General features: G+C 46.0%; 1 protein-coding gene across 2 annotated transcripts in view; it reads left to right on the plus strand.

Annotated features, from left to right (window-relative positions):
* The window catches only part of EDNRA (endothelin receptor type A), a 35,779-nt gene extending 17,648 nt beyond the window's left edge, over positions 1–18,131 (plus strand). Inside the window, exons 3-7 of one of the 2 annotated variants that reach the window (XM_054392300.1) lie at positions 4,009–4,207; positions 11,120–11,272; positions 14,692–14,825; positions 16,046–16,154; positions 17,991–18,131. In XM_054392300.1, coding sequence (XP_054248275.1) covers positions 4,009–4,207; positions 11,120–11,272; positions 14,692–14,825; positions 16,046–16,154; positions 17,991–18,131 — 736 coding nt within the window. The remainder of the gene's footprint in view (positions 1–4,008; positions 4,208–11,119; positions 11,273–14,691; positions 14,826–16,045; positions 16,155–17,990) is intronic. The other variant, XM_054392301.1, reaches the window with a different exon arrangement.
* Positions 18,132–18,611: the final 480 nt, after the last annotated feature.

The following is an 18,611-nucleotide window of genomic DNA, read 5'->3' on the forward strand; positions in this document are numbered from 1 at the left end:
TTTTGATGAAGAAATGCTTTTAAGAAGAGGGGAGAGATGGATCTGATTTAATAGGTATACTCTCTCTTCTCCTCTCCTCTGCATATCAAATTGCATAGAACAGGCAGCTTAAGGTAGTTACTTGATCTGGCCTAAATTTCAGGAAGTCTATTAGATAAGGCAAGATTTTAGCCCTAAACCAAAGTTTAAGACCTTTATTTTATTAAGAGTTTTTACAATCTGTTTGCTGTTTGCTGTTTTTAAGATCATAGAATCATAGAATCAGTCAGGGTTGGAAGGGACCACAAGGCTCAGCCAGTTCCACCCCCCCTGCCATGGGCAGGGACACCTCACACTGGATCAGGCTGGCCAGAGCCTCATCCAGCCTGGCTGCAAACACCTCCAGGGATGGAGCCTCAACCACCTCCCTGGACAACCCATTCCAGGCTCTCACCACTCTAATGGGGAAGAACTGAATCTCCCCACTTCCAGCTTTATTCCACTCCCCCTAGTCCTATCACTACCTGAAGATGAAGAACAGCTGTGAACTCTCAGAGGACCAGATCAATACCACCAACACCAGCACCATTTTGGAACTGTTCTGACACTAATCTAGACAGTGACTGCTTCTTAACATCCTTGATCAAGTCTCTTATCTTTTCTGGATTGCTTTTCCCTCTTACAAAGGGCTGATGATCCTTGCAGAACAGAAACCTGTTCTGCTAGAGGGCCATTTGAACAACTCATTTGCTAATGCAGTCAGAAGGAACAAGGAAAGAGAAGCACCTGCCCTGTAAGGCAGGCACAGGGGTCTGAGAGTCCACAGACAAGCTATCATTTAAACTTCACAGACCCCTTGAGTTAATTTCATCAGGCCTACAATAAATCTCCTTTTTCAATTCTGATTAGGCATCCCTATGGTAAAATTAGTCCAAATTGTGCCCCAAAATGTACCTGGGCCACAGCAAACCCCACAACCAGGCTGCATTAATGAGCCCAGTGCTGGGATGCTAACTAGAGTTCTAGAAGTGCTCTTTACCAAAGAATGAGGAAATCAAAGAGAGGGTGTGGGGAAGCATCTGAAATCATTCAGTGGCCTTGCAGATCTCAAATTTTGTTTCTTATCAAAAATGAAACTTAAGAAGCTACGTTCAGGTAGTTGTAGACAGCAATGAGGTCTCCCTCAGCCTCCTCTGTTTCAAACTAACCATCCCCAGCTCCTTCAGTCTCTCTTCATCAGATTTATTCTCCAGGCCCTTCCCAGCTTCCTTGCCCTCCTCTGCCCTGGCTCCAGCACCTCCACATCTCTCTTGTACTGAGGTGCCCAGAACTGAACACAGTACTTGAGGTGTGGCCTCCCCAGAGTTTAGTCCTAGGGGATGATCCCCTCCCTGCTCCTGCTGGACACAGCATTTCTAATCCCAGCCAGGATGCCTTTGGCTTTCTTGGCCACCTGGGCACACTGCTGGCTCATATTCAGTTGCTTGTTGATTAGTTTTGTGACAAGGAGAGAGAGAAGAGGAACCACAATATTAAACAGAGAAAAGGAAATAACGTGAAAAGAACCAAATATTTTGGACAAGGTTGGAGACAATAAGGAAACAAACAAACAACAACAACAAAAAAATAAAGACTTTTAAAAAAAAAGGCAAATTAAGAGAAAAGAGAAGCACAAAGATTCCAGACTGGAGAATTAAATGCAATGCAGGATGCACGTCTCTGCTGTCAGTTCCCTGCAGACATCCTGTATTTTGTAAGTATGAGGGAAATAAACTCCGCAGTATTTTCCCACTCCTAATTATGCAAGGTTTGTGGCTAGACAAAAATCCTATATATTACATAACTCATGGAACACCCACTTGAAAAATTACAGCCACCACTATTTTTCAGATCACTCTTCCAGCTGTGAACAAAGAGACTAATTCCAGGTTAACATGCAGCCAGCAAATTCTGGTCTAATTTCTGAGCTTCTTATGCTGTAGCTGAAACCATGCATAAAATTCTTCAGCCAGCAATTCCTTATCTGACAGTTCTTTGAGTTGTGGACTGAAAATAAAATTGCTAATGAAATACACAGATGACTCAAATCCTTACTGCTGTGCATGCTGACCTTCTTGTGTGCCGAGGAGATGGAACTTGAACAGAACAGGTACAAAAACGCAAGCAAGGAAAGGAAGTGTGGGATAGAAGGACAGACAGGGAGATGGATTAGGAACTGGTTACAAAGTAGAGTCCAAAGAGTGGTGGTCAGTGGTGCCAAGTCCACCTGGAGAGCTGTGGCTAATGGAGTCCCCCAGGGAGCAATGCTGGGTCTGGTTCTGTTCAACATCTTCATCAGTGACACTGATGAGGGGACAGACAGACAGACAGCGTCTGGTCAGCAAGTTTGCTGATGATACCAAACTGGGAGGCTTGTCTGAGGCAACTGAAGGCTGTGTGGCCATTCAGAGACTTGGACAGACTGAGAGCTGGGCAGAGAGGTTCAACAAGGATAAGTGCAGAGCCCTGCATTTGGGAAGGAAGAATAAACTGCACCAGGACAGGTTGGGAGGGGATCTGCTGGAGAGCAGCCCCAAGGAGAAGGACCTGGGAGTGCTGGTGGGCAGCAAGTTCTGCATGGGACAGCAATGTGCCCTTGTGGCCAAGAAGGCCAAGGGGGTGCTGGGGGGCATTAGGAGGAGTGTGTCCAGCTGATCAAGGGAGGTTCTCCTCCCCCTATACATTGCCCTGGTGAGGCCCCACCTAGAATATTGCATCCAGTTCTGAGCTCCCCAGTTCAAGAGGGACAGGGATCTATGAGAGAGAGTCCAAGGGAGGGATAGCAGGATGATTAATGGACTGGAGCACTGCCCTATGAGAAAAGGCTGAGAGACCTGGGTCTGTTTAGGCTGGAGAAGAGAAGACTGAGAGAGGATTTAGTAACTGTTTGTAAATATCGAGGGCTGGGGGTCAAGAGGGAGGGGACAGGCTCTGCTCAGTTGCACCTCGGATAGGACAAGGGGCAATGGATAGAAACTATAGCACCTCAACATGAGGAGGAACTTCTTCACTGGGAGGCTCACAGAGCACTGGAGCAGGCTGCCCAGAGAGGTTGTGGAGTCTCCTTCTCTGGAGACTTTCAATACCTATCTGGATGTGTTCCTGTGTGACCTGTGCTGGATTCTATGTCCTGCTCTGGCAGGGGGGTTGGACTGGATGATCTCTGGAGGTTCCTTCCAACCCCTAACATCCTGTGAGCCTTTGATCCTGTGAACTCTTTAAGGGTTCTCAGTTTTTACCAACATGACAGCTGAGGCACATGCACAAGGAAAGCAGGTTTCAATAATTCCACTTTTTAGATATAAATTTGTTGCCTAAGGGATAAAGGAAGGGGGGAATATGCTTGGTTTGGCATTTAGAGACAGCTTAGCCATGCACTTAATTTCTCATCAGGAGGGTGATGCAGGGGATGAGATAGCTGGCAGACAGTCCCAAGTAGCAGGCAGTTGTAGTCTGAGGCAAATACAAACCTAGGCTGCACAAACCCAGGATTTTTAACACTGAGTAGTGTAAATAGAGCAAACACATTTTCATTCCATGTAGAGTTTTGGGGGTTGGGGTTTTTTTTGCAAAATTTCATTGAACAGAAGCTGACAACTTCACTGCTGTTAGAGCTGAGGTAGCTGAATGGGGGCAGCTGGTTTGTAACTATTAGAATGTGCCTGGAAGATTTTTTTTTCTTCTGTTATGTCAGGTGTAGTCTACCCTCAAAACCCCTTGCCTATTTTAGCTAGAAATGCTTAGTGCAATCCACACAACAGAACTGCACACAACCCTGTGCCTGAGCAGAAAAGGGGCAGCCAGCTCTCTACCCTCCACCCCTCAGTGTGCTCTGCTGTGTCCCAGGTGGCTTGATAGCTGCCAGAGCCTGTGGTACAGACCTCCAAACCAAGCAACAGAAGTCTAAGATGTCAGCTTTAGGATTTTGCTGATATGTGAAGCTGAATTTAAGAGAGAAACTGAAGGGTGGGGACTCTCTGTCTCTTGCAGGTACAGAGCAGTTGCCTCCTGGAGCCGTGTGCAGGGAATTGGCATCCCAAAGATCACTGCTATTGAAATTTTCTCCATTTGGCTTCTGTCCTTCATCCTGGCTATCCCAGAAGCAATTGGCTTTGCTGTGGTACGGTTCAGGTACAAAGATGAAGATTATGTCACCTGCATGCTCAACCCTACAAACAATTTTATGTTGGTGAGTAACTTCTTTTCTTCTCTTGTGGGAATCCACAGCATACAGGTTAGACAAGATACTGGATTATCATACTCTCTATTCACCCACTGAAGTGCCAAATGTATTCTAATGTATATTGCTGCAGAGGATGCTACATTTACTCCACCCTTCCTGTCTCAACTTGCAGCCAAAACTCCTAAATGGAACTTCACAATAGTTTCATTTCTTTACTACTGAGGGTTCTCAGCACAGAAATTGGCAATTCAGGCTTGTTTAAGTACAGTCAAGAGATGGATCAGGGTAGCCAGAGTCTTGGAAAGTATTGTGTTTCTAGGGATAACACCTTGGAGCTTGCAACTGTCCAAACCCACGTTTCAGCATGATTAGTCACCATGATGCGTTCAGTAGCCAACTCTTTTGGCAGGCACAGAATCACAGAATCAATAAGGTTGGAAAAGACCTCAAGGATCATCAAAGTCCAACCTGTCACCCAAGACCTCATCACTACTAAACCATGTCACCAAGTGCCATGTCCAGTCCCCTCTTGAACACCTCCAGGGATGGGGACTCCACCACCTCCCTGGGCAGCACATTCCAATGGCCAACCACTCTCTCTGTGAAGAACTTTCTCCTCACCTCCAGCCTAAACCTCCCTGGTGCAGCTTGAGACTGTGTCCTCTTGTTCTGGTGCTGGTTGCCTGGGAGAAGAGACCAAACCCCTCCTGGCTACAACCTCCCTTCAGGTAGCTGTAGACAGCAATGAGGTCTGCCCTGAGCCTCCTCTTTTCCAGGCTGAACACCCCCAGCTCCCTCAGCCTCTCCTCATAGGGTTTGTGCTCCAGACCCCTCCCCAGCCTTGTTGCCCTTCTCTGGACACGTTCAAGTATCTCAATGTCCTTCTTAAACTGAGGAGCCCAGAACTGGACACAGCACTCAAGGTGTGGCCTAACCAGTGCAGAGTACAGGGGAAAATGACTTCCCTGCTCCTGCTGGCCACACTATTCTTGATGCAGGCCAGGATGCCATTGGCCTTCTTGGCCACCTGGGCACACAGAAAAGTTGGGGCCATGCTCTAATGTAACTTTTCCTTTCTATGAGCACTTACAAAGTCAAAGAGAGACCAACCCCTTTGTTTACTAGAAATCATGGCTACAAATCTGATAGAATCACATATCCAACTTGGGCACTGTCAGCTGCCATCTAGAGACAGCAACCTGAGAGCAAGAGAAGTGCCTTGAGACACACCAGTCTTCCTTGGATCTTTTCACAACCCTCATCCTCTGCAGCTTAACAGTTGCCAATCCCCACATTAGCTTGCTCAAAGCTAGAGTTAATAAATCTTTACTGCATAGGGAGACAGGGATCTTCTACCTGGCTTTCCACAGAGAAAAGGGGAAAGTGGAATCTTAATTTTTCCTCTGTGAGCCCAAAGAATGGCAGGTCTCCAGTCACCCACTAATTAAAAAAATTGAGTAATCACCGTATCAGAGTCTCACAGAATGTCAGAGGTTGGAAGGGACCTCAAGAGATCATCAGGTCCAACCCCCCTGCCAGAGCAGGATCACTTAGGGGAGTCTGCACAGGAATGCATCCAGGTGGGGTTGGAAAGGCTCCAGAGAAGGAGACTCCACAACCCCCCTGGGCAGCCTGCTCCAGGGCTCTGTCACCCTCGCTGTAAAGAAGTTTCTCCTCCTGTTGAGCTGAAATCTTCTCTGGTCAAGTTTGAAGCCATTGTTCCTTGGCTTATCACTGGGAACCACCCAGCAGAGCCTGGCCCCCTCCCCTTGCCCCCCACCCCTCAGCTATTGATAGACATTGATCAGATCCCTCTCAGTCTTCTCCTCTCCAGACTAAACAGCCCCAGGGCTCTCAGTCTCTCTTCACAGGGGAGATGCTCAAATCCCCAAAACCTCCTTGTGGCTCTCCCTTGGATTCTCTCCAGCAGGTCTCTGTCTCTCTTGAACTGGGGAGCCCCAAACTGGACACAGGATTGCAGCTGTGGTCTCAGCAGGGCAGAGTAGAGAGGTAGAAGAACTTCCCCAGCCCTGCTGGACACCTTTCTTGATACATCCCAGGATCCCATTTGCTCTCTTGGCCACAAGGGCACATTGTTGTTCCATGCAGAACTTGCTGCCCACCAGCACTCCAAGGGCTTTCTCTGTGGAGCTGCTCTCCAGCAGGGCAGCCTCTAACCTGTCCTGCTGCCTGTTGTTGTTTCTCCCCAGATGCAGGACCTTGCACTTGTCCTTATTAAACTTCCTGAGGTTTGCCTTCCCCCAGCTCTCAGCCTGTCCAGGTCACACTGGATGGCAGCACAGCCTGAGGGGTGTCAGCCAAACCCCCCCAGTTTTGTATCATCAGAACTTGCTGAGGGTCCTCTCAATGCCCTCAGCCAGGTTGTTGATAAAGATATTGAACAAAACTGGACCCAGTACTAATCCCTGATATACATACAATATATATAATATACAGTGTTGTCACAGAGCAGATAGACAGTGCAAGGTCATAAGCCAGGAGGAACCTCTGTATGCTTTTCCAGACTAAAATTTCTCATGTCAGAGTGCAAGTTTCCCTTTTGCAAATGTCTGGCACTTCTCCAGAACATGGCTTGGGCTAGAATTGGAAAGAACAGGTCGAAACGGAGCCAGGAAATTAAAAGTGTGGATGGTTAGTGGTTTTCAAAAGAACAGCCCCAGCTTTGGGAGGGTTACACAGACTGCAAGGATGGCAGAAAGAGCAAGAGAAAATTGCAGGAGAAGAAGACAAAAAGAATTCTCTAATGGAAATAATTAAGGTAGGTGAAGACTGAGTAGAATTGCCCAGGACTTACTACACTTTTGTGTCTAAACTCTACAGCCTGTATGACTGCGGTTACAGGAGGATGATTTATGAAACACACACCTCCACAAATTGCCCTTTTCTGGTGGCTGTTTTTCTCCACAAATGTGCCTTGAAAATCTTCATTTCCTCCCTCCCTGAGAAAAAGAAGAGTTTTCTTTTCCCTCTTCTCAAAGACACTACAGTTCAGGCCTTCCACAGACATGCTCACTTTAATGCTAATTGTTGCTCTGTTCTTAATGTGGTAAAGCAGAATAATTTATATATGGGGGTCCTAATGGGTGGGAGGTTGACCACGAGCCAGTAATGTGCTCTTGTGGCCAGGAAGGCCAATCCTATTCTGGGGTGCATTAGAAGGGCTGTGGTTAATAGGTTGAAAGAGGTTCTCCTCCCCTTCTATTCTGCCCTGCTGAGGCCTCATCTGTAATACTCTGTCCAGTTCTGGGCCCTTCAGTTCAAGAGGGACAGGGAGCTACTAGAGAGAGTCCAGCACACAGCCACAAAGATGATGAAGGGAGTGGAACATCTCCTTTATGAAGAGAGCCTGAGGGAGCTGAGGGCTCTGTAGCTTGGAGCAGAGGAGCCTGAGGTTGACCTCATTGCTGTTGCTAAAGATGTGCAGGGTGAGTGCCCAGAGGCTGGAGCCAGGCTCTGCTGGGTGATGCCCAATGCCAGCACAAGGGGCAGTGGTGGAAGCTGAGGCAGAGGAAGTTCCATGTGAACAGGAGGAAAAATTTTTTCCCTGTGAGGGTGATGGAGCACTGGAACAGGCTGCCCATGGTGGAATCTCCCACTCTGGAGATATTCAAGACCCACCTGGCTGTGTTCCTGTGTGATCTGCTCTAGGTACTCTTGCTCTGGCAGTGGGGTTGGACTGGGTGAGCTTTTGAGGTCCCTTCCAGCCCCTAACATTCTGTGATTCTGTGATTTTGGTCTATTAGAAGGAATTAGCTCAGCATAATTCAAAAGCTTCAAATCTCCCCACATCAGTTAGATTTCCAAGGAAACAAACCAGCATTTACAATTGGGCTGAGAGTAACTGATGGATGTGTGTCAGTCAAAACAGGGAGAGGTGTTTCAATGTATTGCATGCAAGTACAAACATGAGAGTAAAATGGAAATACCATTTCAACCTTAACTACAGTATTTACTACCACAACAAACAATTAACTACATTTTGGGAAGCATTTCTCCTTGACTTTTGTTTTGAACAGGAGCTTTATTCCTGTGTAAAGCTAGCCTCGAAAGATTCATGCTAGACCATGATTCCCAAGAGGCTGAGTGCACCAGGAAACTTGTTTAAAATGCACATTTCCTGTAGAAAAGTGATTCCATGTGGGCTTTCAAGACAAACAAAAGAATGTCTACTTCTCTTAAATCAAGCCAGTTTGGGGCTTTGATGTAAGCTTTGTGAAACTCAGATTCCACCATTAATCATTCACAGACGGTTTTCATGTAGGTTTTTGTAACTTAACGAAGCCAAGTCCTCATCCAGAGCTGATCCCTTGCTCAGGATTGTGCCACACAACTCTTCTGTGACTGTTTGCTTGGGTGAGGCTCCTGAAAGCTGGTAGACTGAGGTGGCAGAAAGTTTTCCTTGTAAATGTAGCATAGATTCACACAGGGCACCTTTTGTTGTGTGCTGCCTAGGAAATATGATTCTAGGCTATGGAACTGGCTATGGAAATGATAATTGTCTCCAGGTATTTGCAGTCCTCTGCAGAAGGAGTGGCAATTCGATTTCCCCTCGCTACAAACTCTTTAAACATGAGGCATATTGTTTTCTGGGTGTGAAATGGCAGAAGCTCTGCTCCCAGTGGAGGAAATTCTGCCCTCCAAGGAAAAGTGCAGCTGTGCAGCAGAGCAGAGCCCCTCCTCACACAGAGAGGAGAAGGAAGCACAGCCTAAAACTACCACACCCATGCAATTCAAACTGTCCTGTGAGGTGAGGCTGTGGTCTAGATACCAGCAGCAGACTCTAAATCAGCAAGCTCTGTAAGCAGCTATTTTAGGGCAGAGGGAGAAATCCAAAGCATTCCCTTTTCCTTAGTGAATCCATTTGCTAGTGTAACTGAAGTGGATTTTTAAATTAACATGATTAAATACTGGTTAACTGATTAAATAATGGCATTTTATGTCTCTCTTCATCAGTCAAAGTTTAGTACTCCTCAGTTTGAAATGTAAACATGCTGTCAAAAGTTGGACTTGGTCAAGCAGGATTCATGTAATCCTCAGCTATTAGCATTTTGGTGTGGGAACTGTGATGTTACAAGAGCACATCTGCCAGGAATAAACAAGCTTGGGGAGAGATTATGAGAAAGAAGGTTCCCCTTTGCACACATCCATCTCAGTGACTAAGAGCACAGAGACAGGAAGCATTTAAAATGTCATCTTTCAGGGCACACTTTTGGCTGAGCAGACAAGTTAAAACCCCCAAGATTCAATCTTTTCTTGGCTCTGAAAGAATCACCTACAGAAGAGAGTCATCTAAAACGTGTTGTCAAATGTAGTTTTCAGTGTGATACAAATATATTAACTTAAACCACAGCTTAAATCCTAGCTAAAGCTTAAATCACACAGCAAAACACTGCTGCTTTATTACTGCCCTTCATGTCCTGTCACAAAAGGTATGAAAGGTAGGCAAAGGGTTAAAAGGAACTGTACCACTAGAAGCCACTTAAGCTTTGCATATATCAGACAAACACTTCTGAAGTGGCTCCTATCTGCCCAGTACATAAGCAAACCAACTACCAGTCTATGCCCTGATAGCCAAAGGTGATTAAACTCACCAGGCATTTTGAATTTTCCTTTTTTGGACTCAGGACAGAAGCCATGGAGGTAAGTGCCATTTCCCAAGACAGGCTTTTAGTAAAGACTTGTTATCTCCAGCTGACTATGGCCACATTTTGGCCTGGCTCTTTCATGAAAGTGGATTCCAGTTTTCATGGATGAGTGTAAACATTCAGAAAACACAATCAAAAAAACCCTTAACTCCTACCCAAGCCTGATTGCAACACAGCATTGCCAGCACATCCAGAGAAGTGATTCTGCCACTTGGCTCTGCTCTGGGGAGACCTCACCTAGGGTACTGTGTACAGGTCTGGAGCCCTCAACAGAGGAAGGAAGAGAAGGAAGCCCCATGCTCAGGGGGCTGGAGCAGCTCTGCTACAAGGACAGGCTGAGGGAGCTGGGGGTGTTCAGCATGGAGAAGGCTCCAGGGAGACCTAATAGCAGCTTTCCAGCACCTGAAGGGGCTACAAGAAGGATAGAGAGAGGCTGTTTGCAAAGGCCTGCAGGGACAAGACGAGGGGCAATGGCTTTAAGCTGGAGAGTGGCAGATTTAGATGGGATGTTAGGAAGAAGTCATTTCCTGTGAGGGTGATGGAACACGGGAACAGGTTGCCCAGGGAGGTGATTGAGGCTCCTTCCCTGGAGATACTCAAGGTAAGACTCAACAAGGCCCTGGGCAGCCTGATCTAGTTGGGGATGTCCCTGCTGAGTGCAGGGAGGTCAGACTGGATGAGCTTTGGATGTCCCTTCTATGATTCTATACAGGCAGACTACCTATGAGGTAAAATAAATGGTTACAAAGTCACAATTCATAGATCCATAGAATGGTTTGGGTTGGAAGAAACCCTAAAGATCATCCAGTTCCAACCCCCTGCCATGGGCAGGGACACCTCCCCCCAGCCCAGGTTGCTCAAGACTTCATCCAACCTGGCCTGGAACACCTCCAGGGAGAGGGCAGCTACAACCTCCCTGGGCAAGCTGTTCCAGTGTCTCCCCACCCTCACTGGAAACAATTTGTTCCTAATCTCCAGTCTAAATCCGCCCTCCTCAAGCTTAAAGCCATTCCTTCTTGTCCTATCACTACAAGGCCTTGCAAAAAGTCCCTTCTCAGCTACCTTGCAGGCCCCTTTCAGGTACCTGAATGCCACTCTAAGGTCTCCCTGGAGCCTTCTGTTCTCCGTGGTGGTCCAAAACCAGATCAGCAATAAGAAAACTCAGTTCATTTGTGTCATCGTGCTTTACAGTGAATCATAAGAAACATCTTCTCTCTCTTTTTTTTTTTTCCCATTTTCCCCTTATCTCCAGTTTTACAAGGATGCAAAGGACTGGTGGCTGTTTGGTTTCTATTTCTGCATGCCACTGGCCTGCACTGCCATCTTTTACACGCTAATGACCTGCGAAATGCTAAACCGGAGAAACAGCAACTTGAGAATTGCTCTCAGTGAACACCTTAAGCAGGTAAACATTTGGAACAGCAATGTCCTTCTCTCTCTTTGGGTCAGCTCAGGAACGTGTGGCAGGTTTAGGCTGTGCCTAAGAAAATTTTCCACAGGCCTTGGAACAGAAAGTAGTAGGATGTAAATAAATGATTGTTGGATGTAAAAGGGAAAAGAATGCTAAGGTCTAAACCATCCCATTGGGCTGAAAAGCTAACATAAAGTTAGTTGTGCAAACTAACTCTCTCTCTTTTCAGCCTCTTCACTCTAGCTGCTGCTCCTGCTGCTGGCTTGCTGACCTTGGCTGCATCTCTTTGTTGTGGCTAACAAACTACTCTCTGCTCTTTCTCTTTCTCTTGTCCCCTGTACAGAGGGAGAGAAGGGAGCAGGGAGGGGGAAGCTGTTGGGAGCCCCCTGGTTTTGTCCAGGGGGAGTGGGGGTTGTGTTGTTTATAAACTGTAACTCTATGTATATTTTGTACATATCCATTGCATTCCATATTTCTAGATTGTAATTTTGCTTGTAAATAGATCTTCATTTGCTTCCATCTGGCAATTTTATTTGGGGGAGGGGGTGGGTGATTTCAACCCACCCCAAAAACGTTTCAAAGTGCACTTAAACCCAGCCAATGACAGAAAGGGAAAGTGAGGATGTGGGTTATTGGTGATGTTAAGGTATTCGTTGAAACTCAGAACACAAGAGGAAACCATAGCACAAGGAGGCTTTGAAGACAGCCTGCTCAGGAAACCAGCCAGCTTCTTTCTTGTCTGAAGTATGGATGACAGTTGTGCTTTCCTGCTCTTTAACCTCCAAGCACTGCTAGCTAAATGCTTTGAAACTGAACTACAAACACCTGCCAAAAACATGTTTCTTTTTATTCATAAATATACAGCTCCACAGGTCCTTCCCTACTTTTGGCACACTTTGATAGACAACTTTTCAGTTTCATACAGGAAGCAATTGTAGAATAACCTGGCTTAGAACAGAGTGGATTTATTTTTATTTTTTTTCCTAGGGTTATTGCATGGTTTGCAGCACCACTGCTGTAGCTGCTTTGAAAAGGGCAACAGGAGAATAGCACAAACAAGGGATCACAGAGTAAAGCCACTCACACAGCTGTCAGCTCTGCCTTCACTGTTTTTGCATCACTGTCTGATGTTTCATTCCTAACTGCAATGTTAAAAAACAAGCTGTAGCTTTTCCCCTGTGCTAATGTCAGCCCCTCGGATCCCACTCTTCCTTTCAAATTCCACATCCGCTGATCTGAATCCCTACAGCAAGTCCCTTTTGCAGCAGAGAGAGTTCTCTCAGAGGTTCCTCCTCTGCTGGTTCATTCCAGATCAGGGCAGACTGGAAAATCCTCTCCTTGTCCAGATCCTCCACTTTTTCCCCTCATCAAGCCCCAGGGCCTCCAACGCAGTCTGTCTAGGGCCACGCACAAGCCACTCCACCCCTCAGAGCTGGAATGATAAGTACAGGGTGGGGGAATCCACCCTCCAGCTTCTCCATCCTGATGTGCACTGCCCAGAAGCTACTCAGACTGGCTGCTGGAGCATGACTTTCTGGCACAATTTACAAATGGTTGTCATTTTCACTGTCACCTTTTGCCCTTATTCCTTCCTTCCTTCCCTCCCTACAGCCTTCTCCACATTAATTTCTAGGCGTGATCCTTTTTGTGTTTTGATAAAGACTGCTCTTAGAAGAAAGAGGAAACCATAACAGTCACACTCAAAGCCTAACAAGATTTAATTTATCCACACATTGGACTTTGTCATGACAGAACCTTGCAATGCTTGTTAGTGTCACAGTCCAGTGGCACTTCCAGAAGCTGCTATTCTTATCCCTTGGTGTGCTTCTCTTTATCATATGCCTACCAAACCCCATTGGTATGCACTGTCAAAAACCCACCAAAACATCTGTAAATCTCTAGAGCCACATAAAATATCCATTAAACTGGAATTGCTTCCTGCCTAAGCATTATGAGATTAAGCTGTAATAGAGACATTTCTAACACCTTGTCTGTAGAGGGACTATTCACTGAAGAACATCAACATCACACAGAAAGAGCCACACAGCAAAACAACTCTGCTGTACAGTATCATAGAATCATACAATTGTCAGGGTTGGAAGGGACCTCAAGGATCAGCCAGTTCCAACTCCCCTGCCATGGCCAGGGACACTTCACACTAAATCAGGTTGCCCAGAGCTACATCCAGCCTGGCTTTAAAAACCTTCAGGGATGAGGCTTCTACCACCAACCTGGGCAACCTGTTCCAGTGTCTCACCACCCTCATGGTGGTGTCCATTTATGTCCATGCTTTATGTCCATGCTGCATACTAAGTATATAATAACAGATCAGAGAGAATCTGACATCCTGATTAGGTACCACAGGGGCTGAATGGAACTCTTACTGCCAATTGACTTTGATGCTTAGGGTTGCAGACTGCCCTACATCAGGAATGTGGTTTATCAAGGAAGTGTGATCCCGGTTTCCCAGTTTTTCTGGCAGACTATGCACATTTCTGAAGAAAGGAGTTTATCTAAGGGAGTGTCAGAAACTAATCCAGCGTGCAGGAATAAGAAGGCCCTGGTGAGGCCACACCTGGAATACTGCAGTTTGGGCTTCCCAGTTCAAGAGGGGCAGAGATCTACTCCAGATCCAGTCCAACAGAGAGGTACCAGGATGAGGAACGGACTGGAGCACTGCCCTGTGAGGAAAGGCTGAGAGCCCTGGAGCTGGTTAGTCTAGAAAAGAGAAGACTGAAAGGGGATTCAAAATGTTTATAAATATCTGAGGGCTGGGGGTCAAGAGGGAGGGGACAGGCTCTGCTCAGTTGCACCCTGGGATAGGACAAGGGGCAATGGATAGAAACTCCAGCACAGGAGGTTCCACCCCAACATGAGGAGGAACTTCTTCACTGGGAAGGTCACAGAAAGGTTGTGCAGTCTCCTTCTCTGGAGACTTTCAAGAACCCATCTGGATGTGTTCCTGTGCAACCTGTATGGATTCTCTGGTCCTGCTCTGGCAGTGGGGTTGCACTTGCTGATCTCCAGAGGTCCCTTCCAACCCCTAACATCCTGTGACCCTGTGAGAAAGTAATCAGGTTCAGGAAAACCCAGCAGTGGATTTTTCTTGGCTAACATCTACAATATCCTGGCAATGTTCTGTGTGTTCCAGCAGCTTAGTGATGGGCAGGTTCTGTTGAGAATGACAATGAAGAAGATCACAAGTCCCATTAAAAGGGAAAGAAAGAAAAAAAAAGAAAGAAAAAAACCCCAAACAAAACAGCTCAGGGACATCAGGTAGCCTGGAAGCTACACTTTGGGAATCCTTGCCTGCTTTATCTAGGTTTCTTAGCTGACCACATCACTCTGCTACAATCACCTAGCTTCATGAACGAGGCTCTCAAGTCATCATTGTCTCTCCTTCTTTTGTGCAGCGTCGAGAAGTTGCCAAGACAGTTTTCTGCCTAGTAGTGATTTTTGCTCTTTGCTGGTTCCCTCTCCACTTGAGCCGAATTCTGAAGAAAATGGTTTATAACGAAAGAGACCCCGGCAGATGTGAACTGCTCAGGTACTGCACTGTCTGTGTCACTCACTCCTTTATGCTAAAAAAAAAAAAAAAAATAAAGAAAAAAGAGAATGCCAGGCACCTGGGAGGTGAGAAATGTCAATATGGTGTTTGAGGACAAACACATTGCGTCCGTCTTCAGGGGGTTCGGTTTTGATGGGCTTGCACCAGAAGGTTGTGCTGCCATGCAGCCAGACTTAGGCTGAGAGCTGGGCAGGGAGAAACTAAATGAAGTTCAACAAGGGCAAGGGGAGAGTCTTGCACCTGGGAAAGAACAACCCCATGGAGCAGGAGAGGTTGGGGACTGGCCTGCTGGAGAGCAATGAAGGGGAAAAGGACCTGGGGGTACTGGTGAATGGGAGGTTGACCATGAGCCAGCAATGTGCTCTGGTGGCCAAAAAGGCCAATGCCATTCTGGGATGGATTAGAAGGGCTGTGGTTAGTAGGTCAAGAGAGGTTCTCCTCTCCTTCTACTCTGCCCTGGTGAGGCCACATCTGGAATATTGTGTCCAGTTCTGGGCCCCTCAGTTCAAGAAGGACCTCAGGGAACTGCTTGAGAGAGTCCAGCACAGAGCCACAAAGATGATGAAGGGAGTGGAACATCCTCCTTAGGAGGAGAGACTGAGGGAGCTGAGGGCTCTGGAGCTTGGAGCAGAGGAGACTAAGGGGTAACCTCATTGCTGTTGCTAAAGATGTGCAGGGTGAGTGCCCAGAGGTTGGAGCCAGGCTCTGCTGGGTGATGCCCAATGCCAGCACAAGGGGCAGTGGTGGAAGCTGAGGCAGAGGAAGTTCCATGTGAACAGGAGGAAAATTTTTTTCTCTGTGAGGGTGATGGAACACTGGAACAGGCTGCCCATGGGGGTTGTGGAATCTCCACCTCTGGAGATATTCAAGACCCACCTGGATGTGTTCCTGTGTGATCTGCTCTAGGTGCTCCTGCTCTGGCAGGGGGGTTGGACTGGATGAGGTTTTGAGGTCCCTTCTGGCCCCTAACAATTTGTGATTCTGTGATCTCAATAAATGTTGTCTGTCATCATTCCTCTGATTTTTGTGAGCTTCTGAGAGATGGGTTATTATACACCTGGCATGGTGTGTTACACACCTGGGAGTTAGGAAAGGGAGATCTTGTGTTGGTGACAGGAGAGATTGTAACCACAAAGAGCAGGGCTGCTTCTACAGCATATGAACAGTTGAAATGCTTTGCTTTCTCTTCTGCTACCTAGTTTCCTGCTGCCATTGGATTATATCAGCATCAACCTGGCCACCATGAACTCTTGTATAAATCCAATAGCTCTGTATTTTGTGAGCAAGAAGTTTAAGAATTGTTTCCAGGTAAGACCTTCTCCATAAGATTTTATGCCCAGTTAATGAACTGTATTAAACCTCTCAGTTATTACCCATTTTTTAGCAGATGGGAGAAAAGGAATGAAAGATTCTAACCTGTCTGGTTTACCAGCTAGCAGCTCACATAGCTCACATTCCACACTGGAAGTGGCACTATCCCCTTTATCTGAAATGCTGAAACCAGTAAATAAGGTTGACACAGTCCTGATATGCAACCATGTAAGCTGAGACAGGCATGCTCTTGTAAGTGCTACTTATCTGCATGTGACATGGACATGAAATAGAATGTGGTTGCTATTTCCCACTCCAGGTGAAGGCAAAGAACACATACATGGGACCCCAAGCTGCCTGCACTTCAGCAACCCCATGAATGTCTAAAACTTTCAGGCTTGAAAACCAAGACAGGCACCTGAGTTGTCTTTGGCATTTATATTTGCATGATGGCTTTTACCTGCATTTTTCCAGTTCCTACACATGAAAACACATTCTGAGACTAAAATAATTTCCATGTGACACTGTGCCTCTTCAGGCATGGTTTAATGGCCACAGTGGTTGGTCTTTTCCAACCAAAACAACTCAATGATTCTCTGATTCACCTAATAAAGACAATACAGGATGAAAGAAAATGAGAGCAGATGAAAGAAAATGAGAGTGAAGAAAGTAATGGCATGGAAAAGGAGGATTGAAATTGCTTTATCTGCAAAGGGAAAAAAAGCCCAAGGACACCATGGCTGTACCACTGAACCTTTCAAGTCTGAGGAGAGGTTAAAAGGGAGAAGTTAACAGCACCAGGCTGCTCCTCAGACAGAACCATAGAAGGACAGAACTGGTGAGAGTGGAAGAGAGCTTTGAGATCATCAAGGCCAACTGCTCACCTAGAGCTCTCAGGTTGTCCTTCCCATAAAATTATCATCCAACAACTCTAATGAAAGAATTTTCAGCTATTATTTAACCCCTCTCATCTTCTCATTATAGCTCACCCTTTCCCTTCTAGCACCAAGGTCATGCATTCAGGCCATCTTTCCATTTTGTGCCTGACTTTCTCACCCAACCTCTTTGGCTTACACAGCCACCCCTAGATAGGTAGTGCCTATAACTCAAACCTGGCTTCCCTTCTCTCAGTCATGGGTCTACTCCTATTACTGCCATTGCTTCCCTGAGGCCCTAACTCTTCCCCCTAAAGCAGAATTAGGCACTAGGTTTTTTTGTGAAGGGAGGGGAGATGAAGAATCCTTTCTCCTCCTTTCAGAAGAGACAGCTGAATCTACCTGCCTGTGAAGAATTTGGGAGTGTGATCTTCAATAACCTTCCATTCCTAACTGTGAAAAATTACACACCTCAGTATATTCCCTGTCCCTTTTCCTTAAATAGTCTCCTTCCAAGAAGTGTGAAGAGACCCAGGTCAGAGGCTGAGAAACTTTCCTCCTTTCCCCTACATGCTAAGCAACATTCTGATCCCTAAGTATGAAGTGCAGTGATAAAGAGGGGAAAAAAAACCAACAACCTAACTCTCATATTATGTATCTGGTTCTGTCAGGTCTCAATCTATTTACCTTGGTCAAACAAATTTCCCTTCTGATACTGTGAAAGTTTTTCTTAGATAAGAGGCACAGGCTGAGCCTGATTTTCTGTGGTTGTGGTATTTAACCACAAGAACTGTTTATATCCTGGGATAAAATATTTGCCCAAGTGCAGCTAGAATTGCCTGGATATTGCTGAATGAAAAAAAAAATAGGGTTGGCAATCTGCAGAGAGTTGAGAGATTTGTGTGAATGGTTTTTTTTTTTTAAGTTTGCATTTATTTATTTATTACTTTATTTCCAGTCATGCCTTTGCTGCTGCTGCTCCCAGTCTAAGAGTCTAGTGACTTCAGTGCCCATGAATGGAACAAGCATTCAGTGGAAAAACCAAGAGCTAAACAATCACAACACAGATCGAAGCAGCCATAAAGACAGCATAAACTGAAAACTGAGGACTCTGATACCACTTCAGAATCAAAGGAGAAAGGAAAAAAGTCACAACAAAGCTATTTCAACAGGAAGCCCAGTGACTGTGCCATAGTCAGTTCAGAGCTGTGCACCCTTGCACCTGATTCTAGAGATGACTGAGCAGATTGACTGATTGTAACTGTGATGTTCTGTGAACTGAGATGCACTGGATGGTAACTCTGCCTCTGAAAATGATAGGGATGGGATTATGACACCAAAGAACTGACCTGAACTGCACAGGTGGTTTGCTCTTCTGAACCAAGCAGGAACTGTCCAGTGTCTGTGACTGCTACAATATAATCTTATTACCTGATTATCACCTAGAATTAATCACTCTGGAGTCTTTCAGAAGATATCAACATGGAATCTGCCTGTGACTGTATTTTCTCTCTGCCCATTTGTCTTTTAACTCTTATTTGTCCAGAGGATATATTCCATACACCAGTATGTTTTGCAT

Source organism: Indicator indicator, chromosome 25, assembly GCF_027791375.1.
Source record: "Indicator indicator isolate 239-I01 chromosome 25, UM_Iind_1.1, whole genome shotgun sequence".
Taxonomy (NCBI): Eukaryota; Metazoa; Chordata; class Aves; order Piciformes; family Indicatoridae; genus Indicator; species Indicator indicator.